The following is a 15,990-nucleotide window of genomic DNA, read 5'->3' on the forward strand; positions in this document are numbered from 1 at the left end:
CCAAATGCAGACCCAAACCTCGCTGGCATCCTGTGTGGCATCTCCCTTTGGAACTGGCAGCACCTCCTTCCACCCTCTGAACAGCTCAGGCCCCTGGGGATATAGTCTTAATTTACCTATATTAACATTTTAAACACACAGACCACATATTAGAGCTGTTGGTGCTGTTTTGCTGTGCTGCAGTGATGCTGCTCCAAGAGAGCCAAGCTGCCTCCCAGGGCTGCAACACGAGGACAAGCTGCAGCTCACTCCCAGCTCTTCCACATGCTCAAGCTCATCTTTCTCACTTACAGAAAACCCTTAATGCTGCCATAAAATGGTACTTTGCATATTTTTTGTTTTTAACTCAATGACCTCTTTGCTCTTCATTTTCTATAATCCCACATGTGCAGAACCAGATGTGACTTTTTGGGTTTAAGACTGCTTTTATTTTATACGGAGACAAACAGTAGTAAGAAAATAACAAAATTAATGTCTGCCTGAAAGAGCACAGTGCAAGTATCATCCTGGGCTCCAAAATATTTTCCAAACCAAAAGGCTGATAAATTTTTAAGACATCTCTATATTGTGAGACGCTGAGAGACTTGGGGCAGTAAATGCCTGATAAAACCACGTGGAATAGCCTAGTGCAGAGCAACTTACAGCTCAGGCCTGGGTGCAGTGACATTACCTGGGTGTAAAGCAGCAGGGACATCTTGCTGGTTTTGTCCTGGCACACATGGAAGCCTGTACACATCCAGCACAGGGGCTGCCACCTTCTTGTGAAGAAAAATGTTCACTTTTCCTGGTAAATTCTAAAAGGTTTAATAAAAAAGACAATAGGAGACAAAGACAATAAAATGGCCAGGTGCTTGGCACTCTGCCAAGAGCACACCTGCTGTTTTGGACACATCCTTTATATACCATTTCAATTGCATCAGCCTGCTGCATAGTCATAAACAATTATGCATTTTTAAACTTTTCCAAGAACTGTTTTGCATGGCCACTCCCCTTTTTAGAGCACGTGTCTATCTTCACTATCGCCTTCAGTCTGGGCCTTGGTCCATTCTCCCCACAGATGCTGGGTGTCAATAACTGGCCTGTCATCAGTGGGGTCCTCATCATATGTTCACTGGCTGTTATCTCAGACAGGCAGACAGTTCAAGTATAATATATATAACTCATCATAACTAATCATAACTATCAGCCGTTCCACTACTATGCCTAAATTTAGTTAAAATAAAAACTACAGCAAAACCACTTTAACAATATATATATATACAGAACATTCATTTCAATATTTTGCGAAAAGCCAATCTTATAGCATATAATTTTTATATTTAATATTTATAACATCCTCCCAGCTGCAGAGGCGGTGCAGACCGGTCTGTAGGTGTGTAAAACACGCTGGCTGCACAGGAAAGTGGAAGTCCCGGTGAAAGCACAGACAGGACGCATTAAAAAACCCCAAGTCAGGGCAGGCTCCGGGCTCTAGGAGTCCACGACGATCATGCTGAGGTTGTTGCTGAAGATGACCCTGCCGTCCCTGGTGCTGCTGCACTCGGGCTGGCGCAGAGCCTCCCGCAGCCGCCGCCGCAGCGCCGGCGGGGCCGTGCCCTGGAAGTTTTTTGTGCCCGTCAGGAAATCCAGCATGCGGCCGCCCACCGCGTCCCCCTCGCTGAAGCACTCGGTGATGTCCCAGCCCGACGGGAGCTCGTAGACGCGGTGCTGCACGCCCAGCCGCCGCAGCACCTCGGTGATGCCGCCGCAGGTGATGTAGTGGCCGCTGTCGGTGGCGGGCAGGCAGTCCCGGTGCCGCTTCCACAGGCTGGCCCATCCGCTGCTGTCTGCCGGGACACCAGCTAATCAGCTATGGAACGAGCTGGGAAAGCTCCCTGACCCTGACAGGGCCGGGAGGAGAGCTTTCCCATCACTCGAGAGTAATTTTAAATATCCGTGCCTCATAAAACCCCGGTGTCCCTCAGCCCTCCCTCCCAAAGTGTCCTGTTCAAAGGAAACTCCCGGGAGATGTCTCCAACACCGCGTTTGCCCAGAAGAAGGGAACACACACAGGTTCCAATGTGCTGAGCCTGAACATCTGCGCTACCTCCTAACTGTCCCTTGGCCAAAACCAAGATGTTTTCACCCATCAGACCTCGATTATAAGTGCTCATTGAGCAACACATACCTCAAAGCAGCCCCAAACAGCAGGGGAAACAACCTACAGGCAATGTGAGAGGCAGTTTCAATGGGGAACATGGGAATTTGTGCTTTGTCCACCACACCCTGAGCTGGGGATTCATGAATGGCACAAGGGATGAAACACTATTCTTTTGAGAAGTGCCATCATGTTCTGCCTCTTTTTTCCTGTCCTGCCATAAAGCCTGTGGCTCTTGGCAGCAGCTGCTGCCCTTCTGGGGTCTGGGTCATTGCTGTACAAAGGTACGAGTCCACCCAGAGCTCAGGTTGTGTTTTTACAGTGCTGATTTCACCATGAGGAAGGGCTGACCCTCATTCATGGACAGCCACACTTCTCTCTACTACATCAATTCCATAAGCAGGGAAGCAAGAGCACAAAGGCTGTGCCTAAGTGGCCCCATCAGACACTGGGGCCCAAGGCTGAGCCCAAGATTGAATTCTCCATATGAAATCCAGCATTTTTTTTAGTTATTTACTATAGAATAAGCACCACTGGCATCCCCAGGTAAATATTTGTGGCTCTCACAAAACTTCAGCAATGGAACAAAAAAATACAAGGTCTCCCTTACCTGATAAAATTATAATCAGGAGTTTACCGTGATGGTCGAGGCAGCTGTGGAAAAACTTGATAGTATTGGGAATATCCTCTACACGGTACAGCATCTAGAAGAGACAGTGACACACAGCCATTATTCCCCTTCCACAGTGCAATCACCCTCCAAAGGCTTAAACCCTTTCTTTTAGAGGTGTTTTAAGTTCTGTTCCAGATGCTTCCCAGCCTTTCCTGATTCCACATGCCCATTTAGGGACACCTCACAGCACTGAGCATTGCCAGCTTCGGTGTTTAGAGCTTCTGCAGAATTGCTATGGGAGAGCTGTGCTCAGCTCTGGTCCTAAATTCAAGCATACAGCAGAACTGAAGAGGTAGTAAAATCCAATAGTCCTGTGTTAAAGCAATGTCCATTACCTGGATCATATGGATGAAGTCAAATTTCTTATGTGTGCCTTTCTCCTTCACCTGCTGTTCATACTCCAAGGAAGTGAGCTGGTGCCAAATAAAAGAAACATTCTGCAGGTCTGGAGCTTGATTCACCAGCTCTGTTTCAAAGAGTAGAATAAAACCATGAATTTCATAAAGTAGCAGAAAAACTCATCATTCCAATGGATGCTCCTTGTTGTAACCCAGGCAGCAGGTGTAGCCTTACCTTTGTAAGCTGCCACGTGCTGTGGGTTGGGCTCCACAATCTCATTGTCAATAGAGACCCCTGGGTGCACAGCCTGCAGTATCCTGATCATTTTCAAATCCTGCTCACCTATTTAATAAACACAGATTCACAGAACACAGGTAAATGCCATGGAAGGATGCCAGCACACCTGCCACTGCTCCTGCCAGGACATCCCAAAGCAGAAGTGAGGCATGTCCTGCTTTGTGGCTCATGCAGTGGCACAGCCTGGTGACACTCTGACCGTGGTGTCGTGCTGCTCAAGCTAACACTGAGGTACAGAGAAGCCTGAGAGCAAGGCAGAGACAAGCAGCAGCACAGAAACTGGCTCATGGCAATACCCTGGGTCATGGGACAGAAGGGTCAAAAGAACCACAGCTCACTGTTTACAAAAATAACCATGAAACATCAGTTTTCAACAACCCCACAAAGTTTTAATGAGTGCTTGAAGGCAGCTGTGTAACTCCCAGCACACGTGGGGTGGCCCCTGGCTTTGGGGCAGCCACAGGGACACAGTGGCTGCTGTGACACAGCCCCAAGACCTGGAGAGCTGCATCACAAGAGAAAAGACCCGCTGACATGCAGTGTCCTGAATGTATTCCCACTTTGGGGATTGTCCACATGGTCTCAGCCCAGGGCATCAAATAACTGATGCTTATCTTGGAAATACAGGTACAGACTCATATTTGTGTGGAAGTGCCCTGCAAATTTAGCTGTTGGTGCTCCTGTGCAAGCTCTGGAGGAGCAAGCAGCAGTCTGTCCTCCTGTTCTGGGAAATTTCCAGCCTCTTCTGAGGTGATACAGGTCATGCTGCTTATTTCCCAGAAATACCATGATATGCCAAGTGTATGAGTCCCCCTGGTTCACTTGAAACTATGTAAATAAACAGCAGATGTGACCACCTTGATGGGACCTCTGCAAGAATCCTGTCTGTAGCTGATGGTCGGGCCTAAAAATAGTCCTGGCCTTGCAAATGTCACACAGAGAGGTCTTGATACAAGATCCTGCATCCTCCCTGCTCTTTCAGCTGATGGACCGGCCACGGGAAGAGCCCTCATCTTTGGCAGGTGCTGCAGTAAATAGAATTCACAGAGGGAAATATCAGCCATGCCAGCACTACAGGGACATCCAAGGAAGGATGAGTCTTTTGAAATTAGAGAAAAAACACCCCAGGCCTGTGAGGAATGCAGTGGCAGCAGGGTAGGGCTGGCCAGAGGCTCCAGGGAAGAGGCTGCGGCTGCATCCATGGGAGGCAAGTGCAGGCACCAATGTTGCTGACAGGAAGGAAGATCCAACTAGCAAGCAGCTGAATAATTTGTGACAGTCCTAGATGCCCGTTTTTAAGTGCCTGGTTTGGGAAGCACCAGCTCTTAGAGCTGCTGCAGGCTTGGGGCAGGGCTCGAGGCAGAACATCACTGCCCCGTGCCCTGGGGCCACTGATGGTTCAACAGCAGGTGGATATCTTAAAAGCTGCTTAGGTTTGGAGATTTTTTTCTCTCCACCTCTGAAAATTCCTTAATCCAGTATTTGCAAGAGCAGGTAATAACATCTTCAACCAGGGTGTCTGTAAAAACAAGCAGTAAAATACAGCACTCTAGGGCAGGAATTTCTCTGCTGCAGCTTGCCCTGCCAGCAGCAACCCTTCAGCACTGACCACAGCAAGGCTGGGACGGGGCTGGAACCTCTCTGCAACTGGAAAGTTCCAGCTCTGAGTTAAACCAGCCATGAGAAAACATAGGCTGAGTGAGAAAATGTGATTTGGACCACAACAGAGGCATTCAGGATGTGGAGTCAGCCACTAATCCCCATTAATATTTTCATCAACTAAACTAATTCTGGGGGCTCTGTGAAACTAGAATCCACCTCTGAAAAGGTCAGGGATCAGATATAACCTTTTACTCAGTGCTATCCCAGCTCACTCCCTGCCCAGCCCCAGAAGCTCAGCTCTTGCAGCTGTGGGCAGGCTGGGGGTGCAGGTCTGGACCCCTGTCTGGCATCTGAGGGGCACTCACCCAGGAAACACAGGACATTTTAGAGGGTTGGTTTTTCCATTAAAACCTCCTCTGAAGAGGACATAAGGAAAATTAAGGACGATGCTAAAAGTTCATTTCCCCCTTGTGCTTTTGTGGAGTCAGAATTTCTGTTTTATATTACTTAATGAAAATAGAGGGTAATTGAGAACTGAATCATTTCTTCCTGCTTGGTTTCTCGTATGCTCCAACATATTCCCAGTTGGGGAAAACAATCAAATGCTAATTTTCTCTTACTCAGGAAAACAAAACCAAAAAAAAGTGAGAAAAATGCTTTCATTTGAAAGTATTAGCACTTAAAATTCAGCTGAAAATACTTCTCAAAGCAGAAGTAAACTCCGACAAATCAAACCACCGCTTCTTTTCTCTACTCTTTATTTTCTCCCAGTTTCCCTAGAAGCAAAGTTGGCTGTTTCACCACTTTTTTGTTTTGTTGTTTTGGCTTTTTTCAAACACAAATGCATTTAGAACAACTTTAAAGCTATTTTTCCAAAGGGTAGGTTTCTCTCTGGGGAAAAATATCATTTGCAGTTCAGCCCTAGTTATCACTGAGTAAAAACACAGCAGTAACAAAGAAACATGTCTTGAAAAAACTGATGCAGTCCCATGCTAATGGCAGTGGTTTTGCACTGCTGACAGAGGGGCATTGCCCAGCCTTGGCCTCTGGGATCCCCATAGCAAAGCAGTAGGAGACATCCCTTCAGGGGGGACAGTCTAAGGCAGGATTTTGGGTGGAAAGAACCTCCCCAGTGTCTCTAATTCTCTCCAACAAGGTTTGAAGATGCTCTTGTACCTAACCAGAAGAAGGGGTCCTTGCTTTGAGGCAAATAAAGTCAGGTGAGAGCCACCAAGAGGCAGAAAATAAGCTAAAATCACACATTTCTCACTGCCCAGCTCCACTCTTCCTTCTGCCCTTCTGTGTTTCAATGGGAAGTGCTGTCACTAATGTCTGAGTAATCCTCATTGCCCAGTTTTTCAGTATCTCCTGCTCCCCACAGGTCCCCCATGCCCCATCCCCACACTCCTCACCTGTGCCACTCCCAACTCCCAGAACATTGATGGTCGATTTTCCAGTGCCGAGGCTGAAAGGATAAATGCACATTACTTAATCACAGTTACCACACGACTTCATGTTTTCATTCTTATGGCTTGGATGACACTCCAGCCTGGAAATTGTCATGTTTTGCACATGAATCAGGACAGAAATTTGATCATCCCTTTTGAGCCTGGTGATGACCAGCAGGGCAGGAGCCTGCCCAGACCAGCCAGCTCATATTTCAAAGTATAGTAGGCACCACGGTGTAGAGTTTCTCACCCTTTGCCAAGGAGATTTCTTCAGGCTGTGGCTGAAAAAGCCTCTGGGAACGCCAGGGCAAAGGGGCTGTACCTGACTGGGATGGCACTGCTGGGGAAGCAGGGACAAGGTGAGATGGGGAAAACCTCAGCACCCTCAGGAGGGAATATTGGATATAAATGAGCAGAAAAAGCAAAACCACTAGGCTCTCCAGGTGACTGGAAATTATCTCTTATCAACATTAACCTTGGACTGAAATTGGGAGGAGGGTCTAAATTTTCAATAATTTTTACCTTAGAAAAATTGCTGATTGAAAGTCTCCAGTCACATTCTTCCTAGCAGAATATTTAATAACAGCCACACTCTGACATGATTTATGGCCTTACTCTGCTCTCAGGCATGGACTGTGCTGAGGGATTGAGTTTCCCAAACACAGTCTCAGGAGGCACCACAGTAATGATTCGACAGAAATGGGATGAGTAGCAAGTCCTGAAGGGTGTGAGCAAGTCCAGAAGCCTTAGCCCTAATGAGGGCCAAGACTCTTTGACAAACCCAAAATCAGCACCACAGAAAGCTGCAATGTTTTCCATTATTTAAATTCACAATAAAATTTCTTAATATAATCTTTAATGATTATTATTTTATTGTGTATTATATCTATCTATCTATCTATCTATCTATCTGTCTGATCTGTAGAATAAAAGTTTCCTGCCTGAGCATTTTTTCTCAGTGGAGAAAAATACAGGTCCTAGAATATCCAAAAATTACCCAGATTTGAAAGGATTTTCTTGTGCTTTGGATCTAGGCCGTCCTGAAGCTGTCTGCAGTTATCCAGCCTTAAGATATTACATCAATTCTTTACAAAACTTTCATTTGGTACTTAAGCAATGCAAATCAACTTAAGATAGAAATAAGGAGGTCTTAGGGGATTGGGAAAACCAAGAATTAGCCACTAGGAGAGAATTAGAGATGTGTTTCTGCTTGGATGGATGTGATGAAGTCCCAGAAGCAGAGAGAGCACAAGAGAGCTTTCTTTCAGAAAAAAACAAAACAAAAAGCAAAATACAAACCCCAACTTTAATCCTTGGAAAATCAGCTAATGAAAAGGACATGAGAATGAGGTCTTGAGCCTTTCCTTAACATCAGCTGAGAGGCAGCACAGTGTATTAATTGAAACAGCACATGCTCTGGAGTTATTAAACAGAATGTCCTAAAAAATTATTTTTAATCCCCTAAAAACTATTAGGGGACTTAAAACTGAAAAGCATTTAAAGTTTATTCCTTCCCAAAACAAATCCTTTTGTGTTTTCTGACTCCCAGGATCACAAATGGCTTTCCCACCTTGGGGGAAGTGCTCCTTACCCAGCCACGATGTTGGGCATTTGTTCCTTGTTGAACTCATCCATGCATTGGTGCTCTGTTGAGTGATCCAAGAAGGACTTGAAGGCCTCCACATACTCCTCAGCTGTGAGGCTTCTCATGGAAGGGATCATGTAGAGCTCTTGGGAACCAAATATGGATTTCATGTTAGAGGCTTTGAGGCATGAGAAGGGTCGAAGCAGTTACCTCATGGGAGAAACCCAACCTAACCCAACAGGAGCCAGAGATTTGGGAAAACCATGCAGAGGATGCACTTTCCAAGCTGTTCACACTCAGGCTTCAAAAATTATTCTTGGGTACCCTTTGACATCAGCAGGTTTGCTAAGTGACTTATCATTACAGGACAGCCTGAGGAAAATGTCCCCAGAATGTTTGGCCAGATGCGGAGCACTGTTTGCAAGAAGGGAAGGAACTGGGGGCGGGGGGTTTCTGGAAGACTAAAAGGGTGAAGGGAGTCACACAGTGGGTCCAAACCTGTGGCCATCACTCGTGCCCATGCGGCCAGTGTGCCCAGGAGGGGTGATGCACCACAAACTCTGCCACCTGCAGCTGAAGCAAAACCAGTCACCCCTGTGCATCTCATCTGTGACTCTGGCAGTGTGGGACTGAAATGGGCTGCCAGTGGGTGAATTCCCTGCTGGGACCTGCAGCTCATGGCCAGGAGGGCAACTGAGGGCAAAACATTTCACCTGAATGGGCTCATGCTCAAATGTGTGAGAGACTGACACCAAGATCTGTCCCTCTGAGCCAAAACCCAGGGATACTCAAGGGGTTCCAAGCAATTATTGCAAAGTCTCCCTTTCCTGCTGTTCTATCCTGAAGACAGAGCTGTTGGCAGGGCACAGGCTCTGGCCAGCTGCTCAGGGCTGAGGAGCAGGATTGAGACTTGAGGCTCATGAGAAGATGCCCTGCAGTGCTGGGTCTGTCTCAGACAATGGGCTGCAGTAGGAAGGTGCTCGTGTGCAGCCTCCACCTGCTTGAAAAGGCATCATTCAGTGGGAAAAAAATCAGCTATTCCTCTTAAATGTAATGAGGATGAAGTACAGGACTTGGCAGAATATCTTCATCCTCATTTTTGCCTTTTAGAGAGCTGCATTTTTATCACCTGTTTCTAGTCACCACTAATAAGAGAACCATGTATGTCTCATCCAGGACCCTGCAGTCTCAAATTGATTGCCTGTGCTCTTTCCAAAACCACATGTCTTTGGCAACTGTGTTCCTGGTCCAGCCCTATTGGAGGTAAAGACATCAATGTCTATCCTTAACACTTTGAACTCTACCCTAACATAAACCTGAAATCACCTGAATTGCAGTCAGTTTACCCTCCTGCTTCTTTGTCTTTGTCTTTTTTTCTTAATTTTATTTTTTTTAAACAATCTCTAACTCCAAAAGAATTAAAACATGTTTGTAGAGATAGCAATCTGAGAGGGCAGACTGCTTTAATTTCTTTTTTTCTACCAAATACCTGAATTATCGCATGGAGTTGTCAGAATCTCTGCTTCAAAGTTCATGCTGGGAAAACTATTCCTGTAAGGAAAGTATAGCACTTCAGTTATTTGAAGAACCTGTATGCTTATGAAGCTGCACTGAAAATGCAGAACAAAGGGAAGATGCTCCAGGACAAACTTTCCTCTCCTGGTAATCCATAATTTATTCTCTTCTTTTTTCCTAGAGAAAGCAAAAACTTCTTTGTAGCTGATAACAGTCACAGAATCCTAGAGTCAATAGAAGACTTTAGGTTGGAAGGGACCTCAAAACTCATCTTGTTCTAATCACCTGTCATGGGCAGGGACCTTCCACTATCCCAGGTTGCACCAAGCCCTGTCCAAGCTGGCCTTGGACATTTCCAGGGACAGGGCATCCACAGCTGGCCACTGCTCAATTTCTCTGAGATGTGTTATGGAAGATTTCATACCCCTGCAGAACCATTAATCAGTCAATGCAGCTGAAGGCATCACACTGATATTTTCCTTTTGCATTTTCCTTTGACAACATGCCTCATACATAAAACAGGGGTGAGGTGCCACTGGAAAAAGGAAGGGATGAATTTAAATCAGAGCAAGGACCTCACTTCTGCAAAGAGAGAATTGGGATGAAGCTGTCTGTGCAAAGGGAAGAGTCACCTCCTGGATAACCTCATTTCAGTTTTGAGATGCACAGCAAGTCTTAGTCTTATCCTGTATAATGTGTTTAGACACACCAAAGCTTTGCTGTTGGAAAATGCCTCAGGACAAGCAGTCTGAGATAGCAGACCCCACCCAATAGTCTCCTCTGCCAAGGAAAAAAATCCCAAGTGAAGAAAAAACAAGGCAGGAGGTGGAAAAGTAAAGCAGGGAGTTTGTAGTGGGGCTTTGAGACACAAGTATGTAATGACTGTGCTGGCCAGGCAGCAAGGAAGTGGCCACATGCAAACAATGTGCTGCTTCTATCAATGAAGGCAAGAAAGGACTGAGATGTCCCAGAAGTCTCAGAGACACTGGGGCACTTCCAGAGTCCTGCAAGAGCAGCTGATTTAATATGAGTTCAGCACCAAAGTCATGTAACTCTTGTTCATGGGGTATGCCAAAGGTCTCTCTTCCACCACCTTGACCTCACCTCTCCCCAGGAAAGACCTCTCAGCAGCTCATCAGGAAGGACCCAGAACTCAGCCCACCTCCATAATCTCCTGCTTGGCTGCAGGCCAGCCCCTCCAATTTCCACTCAACTCTGACCTCTTCCATCTCTGCCCATCAAAACAGAGGGCTGTTTTGTCCCCTCAGCTGGGTGAGCCCAGCAAAGATGCTTTTCAGAGTAAATGTCCCACTAAAATGCCGAAGGGTAGCACAGCTTCTCCTGTGCAGAGACGAACAGCTTTGGACACAAACTCCATTTCTGACAGGTCAAGTGTTTCCAGCCATGCCAGGAGACCTGGACAGACTGCAGCACAAGCATTCACCAGCACAGATGATGCCAAGATCTCTTCCACTGACATTTTTGCTATTTCTCCCCAGGCAGGGGTTAGCTTCAGACGCAGATTAACACTTACTGCTGGGAAGGTGAAACAGGAGCAAACTCTAAAATCTGGTTAAAATCCAGACCAGTTCCTAAAATTTGCACATTACGTTTTGGGCTGGTTCTGCCCACCCCAGGACCTCAATACCCAGCAGCAGACCAAGGCAGGGACTGCCAGGGAGCAGCTGGTCCTGCCACAGCTCCCAGCTAAGGCTGGGCTTGCAAGGTTAAACCATGAACAGAGATGGGTGCATTATGGACAGCAGGTGCAGGGAAGTAAATTTTTACCTCAGGTGATGCAGCCTCTTTAAACTGAGAAAGTTTTCTCTAGGAACACAAATTGCAAGAATATCTTCATAACTCATAAACTTCATTATTCCTAAACTTAGACTGTGGAGAGGTTAAAGATCTCTCCCTTAGCCCCCATCCTCCCCAGGACACGGGCACACCCGCCGCTCCTCCACCTCGCACACAGACACACCGTCCCGCTCCCTGCCAAAACCCGCGTACCTCTTCAGCTCGGGAGCCGGCTCCATGGTGGGGGTGATGCTGTGCAGGGACACGGGGCAGGGCCGATGATCCTCGCGGTCCCTGCAGCTCAGGACACGCCGTGACTGCGTGACCCGGCAGCCGGGGGTCAGCCCGTGGCCCGGGTCAGCATGTCCGTCCCCGGGCTGTGGCGGAGCTGTGGGGACAGGCAGCGTCACCGGGGCAGGCTCAGGGGAAACCCGAGCCCCGCGGGGCAGGAGCGGGGCCGGGCGGGCAGAGCCGGTCCCCACGGCCGGGGCTGCGCTGCGGGCGGGACACGGCGCGGAGAGCGGCACCTGCGACTTCCCAACCTCACTGAGCACCAGTGCCTGGGGGCTCTGAGCCGGACAGACCCGGGGCCCTTTCCGTCCCCTTTTCAATGTGCTGTGAACCTTGTCTCTCCTTCCTGCTCGCCGCCCTGGGCAGGAGGGAACGCTTTCCTGCATCCTTGGCGCGCTGCCGGATGGATTGCCCTGACTGGGGGATGCGCTGGGAGATCCCTGCCTTCCCCAGGGAGAAGAGGAGCTCGTTGCTCGTTGCCCGGAGACCTGAGCAAGCGATTTTTCCGTCTGTGACTCAGGGGGATACGGGGCATAGTGGCAGAACCCCTAGCGAGCACTGCAGCCCCTGTCCTGCCCCACGAAAGGGACGGGGGGGACGGGCAGCCAGCACGAGGGGCAGCGAGCCCAGTCCGCTCATACTCTGATAGCTAAACCGCAGGGATTGGAAAGCAAGGAAACATTTCTGGGGACAGCTATCCAGGGCAGAGGTGGCTGGAGGTCCCCAGGAAGGGATAACACAGCAGAAAGTGCAGTGGTCACTCTAAATTCAGAAAATCCTGGGTGCTGCTTGCACTTGCCTCTGGATTTTTCCCCTACTCACACCCACAGGACTGATGCTCCTCTTGCCTAAAATCTAGTAACACGAGTGTGAAAAAGAAAGGATTTAAAGGCTTTATATTCCCAAGTGAGGTCCAGTGGTGGAAAGAGCAGCATTAGGATCCTCCTCACTCCCATTCCCTGAAGACAAGGGGTAGAACAGATTGAGCAGGTGACAGAGAAAACCTCCCCTCTTGCTGAGATCCCCAGAAAACTTCCTGCCCCGCACAGATCCCCGAGACCAGGGACTTCACGTGGAGGATTCAGGATGCTTCATCAAATGACCTGCCTTGGCTTGCACTAGATTTGGCTTCCAGGTGGATTTAAGATATCCACCTGAAGGCAGGTCCGCAGCAGCACGTTAACAACTGCATTGCTATTCTTCAACAAAGCACTCAAAATAAGTGAGGAAAGACCAGAACCTCTTTGCTGGGTCAAAAGTGCACCTCTGGCTGCTGGCGCCGTGTGACCGTCTGGGCAGCGATTTTACATGAGTCAATCCAATCCCTCAGCAGTCCCCCCTGAGATGCCATCCCCCAGACACCATCCCTGCTCCGGGGCTGTCCCAGCCGAGCCCCCTCAGCAGCCTCTGTCCCCCGGCCGCCTCTGCCTTGTCCCCACTAAGCCTCCCCTCAGCCCCGCTGCCGCAGGCAGGGCCGGACACCCCTCAGGAAAGCCGTACCTCCCCGGAGCCGTCCAGAGATGGCCAGGAGCAGCCAGGAGCTGCAAGCCCTCGGGAAGCTGCTCGTACATCGGCGGGGCTGCCCCTCGCGTGTGGCTGCGCCCCCCCGGCCCGGAGCCGCCCTGAGCCGGCATTAGCTCCCAGAGCCGCCTTTGTCCGGCCGCGAACAAGGGGACATTGTGGGCAGCTGCCCGAGCCGGCAGGGGCTGGCAGCGGGCTGCCTTGGCAGGATGGACCCTCTGCCAGCCCTGGTTGCGTTTGTTCTGGCGAGCTCGTGACTAAATCCGCTCTGAACCCTGTTTTCCGTACAAACTGAAAAAGCAGATTTTCGATCGGTGAGATGATGGCTAAAGCCAGCGCTGGGCTGCGAGGAGAGGAAAACAAAGCGGGTGTTTTTCCCCCCCGCTCTCTGCGGCTCCGGAGGTCAGTTTTGGGCTGATCCTGCAGAAATAGGTCATTCAACTCTCCCCGGGGCAAGCCTGTCTGAGGCTGGCATTGCCCGTGGCTCTGAGCCCCTCTCAATGTTCCATCTCCATCAGCCCACCACAACAAGCTTGGACCTGCATCTCCAGGCAGGAAAGCCTGGAGACATCAAATTGACATCAAATTGACATCAAATTCGACATCAAAATTGACACCAAATTTCAATGAATTTACCTTCTAAACAGCAACCTGCTTTTAGGCTGAAGGCCTCTGGCATTTTTAGGGTGTTGATGGCAGAAGGTTTGGGACTAAATGCTTTTTAAGGCCCCTTCCAACCCAAACCAGTGTATGATTCCGTGTTTACTACTTTGTTTTTTGAGACTTCCAAATCCACCTAGAACAATTGATTAAAGCTCAGGTAATGTAATTCTGATTTTTCTTGTGAGCAAAGTTTTCTTGTGAGCAAAACTAAAACAGTTTCCTGTTTTAATGAAAATGTTTTCATCAGTTAGATATTTTCAGTTTTCTAGACTAATTTTCTCAAGCACAGCAGTTTCTGTACTCTCCTAGGTGAAATATTCTATGCAAACATGTTATTCTCCATGAAGCAAATTCTGGTAGAGAGAGGGAAAACCAGCAATTCTGTAGCACCCATTTTCCTGATAGTTAACAACAAGATTTCTCATTAAAGGAAGAAATTTTGTTTTTGTTTAATCCTTTAATCCTGGGCAGCAGTAGATTTTGGAGTTTGAGCAACAGTATTTTTTTAAAATGTGTATATAGGATATTCTCCTATGGGAAAAAGAACATAATTTCTGATAAGTACTGAAAAAAAAGGCACTGCAGAAGCAGAACTCATCCCTCCCTGGGGGCAGCAGCCCTCACTGCTGCTGGGTTCCAGACATGTTTCTGTTCAGCCTCCCAAAAAACCTGAAGTATCTATGTCTTGGAGATTTTTTTTTATTATTATTTTTAAAACACTGCCTTTTCTGCCTCGTTATTGAAGCCTGGATCCTGGTACAGCTCTTCCAGACCTTTTAAAATGACCCTTTCCAACCCATTTGACTAGAGGTCATAACTCATGTAGTTGTAATTACAGAGCCAAGGTAAGGGCAGAGGGAAAGTCCGATGTGGCTGCCTGCAAAAAAGGCTCTTTGACTCAAGGTGAAGACCAGCTTTGCTCTACAACCCATCCAGTATTCAAAAAAGGATGTCTCTGAGTGCAAAGGCAGATATGGTAAAATGTGCCTTTTATCCCTCAAAAACTCACATGTCTTCAGCCAGGAAAACACACTGGGAATCTCAATTTCTCTGGCTGTACCTGTGCTGCTGCCAGTAGTGTGAGAGTCCAACATCATCAGGATTAAACATCCATCAGGAAGAGCACTACAAAACAGGGGTATTTGAAAATCCTGCTGTACCAAAACATGAAGAATTGCCAGCAAAAGAGATTCTGTCCCTAGCTCGAAGTTAGCAGTGCAAAGAGTAAAGCTATGGAGACTGGACCCTGAGAGCTTTTTGTGGTTCAAGAGGATGAATTGAGGGGGACAGGAAATGAAGGATCAGAATTTAAATTATTTTTACTTATCTGCTCTTAAAGCAAGGCTGAGCCCAGCCATCACACCACATCTGAACAGAAGGGATCTGAAGTATCCCAGGAAAAGCCACTCTGCCAGGCAAAAATATGTTACAAAATTGGAATATCTCTCGGAATGTACGTAGGATGATGAGTCACATTTCCGTGGGTAGGCAGAGAGGAGGAGCAGTGGAAGGGTGGCCATGAGCCCAGTGGGGGATGCTCACCTCTCACAGGCTTTGGCTGCTCTTCTGTGAATCTTTCTGGTTGGTCTCACTCTTAAAAAGAGTAACCTCAGCTAAATTAACTCTTTGAAAGCTGGGTCAAAGCTTCTTTTCCATTTGGCGTGAAGTTCTGCCATCTCTCAAACCCTGAGGAGTACTTACAAAAATAGATTAAATCCAGCAGCTTTGGCAAATCCAGTTTAGCAATGTGCATATCTGTCATCGAGCAGATTGCAGGAACAGGGGAGGGCATGTCCAAACCCAGGCACTACAGATTTATTTTACCAAAAGCCACTAGATGGGGATGCAATGACACTTTTCTGCTCTCAGTAATGCTTTGGTCCCATCACGTTGAGCTCGAGCTGGCCTTTCCCACTCACAGGGGCTGCTGTTGTCTTTCCTTTTTCTCTTTAGGAGCTGACAGAGGTCATTTAGAAACTTATCACTCGCTGAGATCTCATCCTGTAGGGATCAGGCCTCAGGCAGCAGTTACAGTGCAATTGCTTCTTGCTGAATATTATTCTCTGCACCAAGACTTAGGAAGAGTAAAGGGTTTGCCTTTTAGTTTGTGGATTAGTCTTCT

At 47.8% G+C, this 15,990-nt stretch overlaps 1 protein-coding gene across 2 annotated transcripts; it reads right to left on the reverse strand.

Annotated features, from left to right (window-relative positions):
* Positions 1-464: 464 nt before the first annotated feature.
* Positions 465-13,287, reverse strand: LOC102099135 (carnosine N-methyltransferase 2). Of its 2 annotated transcripts, XM_005519601.3 has the most exons (9): positions 13,185-13,281; positions 11,607-11,781; positions 9,571-9,632; positions 8,088-8,226; positions 6,461-6,513; positions 3,384-3,491; positions 3,146-3,276; positions 2,748-2,841; positions 465-1,826 (listed from the first exon to the last, which is right to left on the reverse strand). In XM_005519601.3, the coding sequence occupies exons 2-9, from the start codon at positions 11,630-11,632 to the stop codon at positions 1,471-1,473; spliced, it is 969 nt and encodes a 322-aa protein (XP_005519658.1). In that variant the 5' UTR covers positions 11,633-11,781; positions 13,185-13,281; the 3' UTR covers positions 465-1,470. The 2 variants fall into 2 exon arrangements, with proteins under 2 accessions (XP_005519658.1, XP_087915143.1); XM_088059017.1 differs by lacking the exon at positions 9,571-9,632 and having other exon boundaries at positions 13,185-13,287.
* Positions 13,288-15,990: the final 2,703 nt, after the last annotated feature.

Source organism: Pseudopodoces humilis, chromosome 8 (genome assembly GCF_049639895.1).
Source record: "Pseudopodoces humilis isolate 2021_Gansu_Grassland_sample_001 chromosome 8, ASM4963989v1, whole genome shotgun sequence".
NCBI classification, from domain to species: domain Eukaryota; kingdom Metazoa; phylum Chordata; class Aves; order Passeriformes; family Paridae; genus Pseudopodoces; species Pseudopodoces humilis.

Bases quoted from the DNA above. Each gene is read 5' to 3' on its own strand.
- LOC102099135 (XM_005519601.3), bottom strand. From the start codon at position 11,632: ATGGAGCCGGCTCCCGAGCTGAAGAG. The intron at 8,227-9,570 runs GTATTTGGTAGA...TTGGTTCCCAAG, and splicing joins AACTCCATGCGATAATTCAG to AGCTCTACATGATCCCTTCC. The intron at 1,827-2,747 runs GTAAGGGAGACC...GTGTCCCGGCAG, and splicing joins CCTGATTATAATTTTATCAG to ACAGCAGCGGATGGGCCAGC.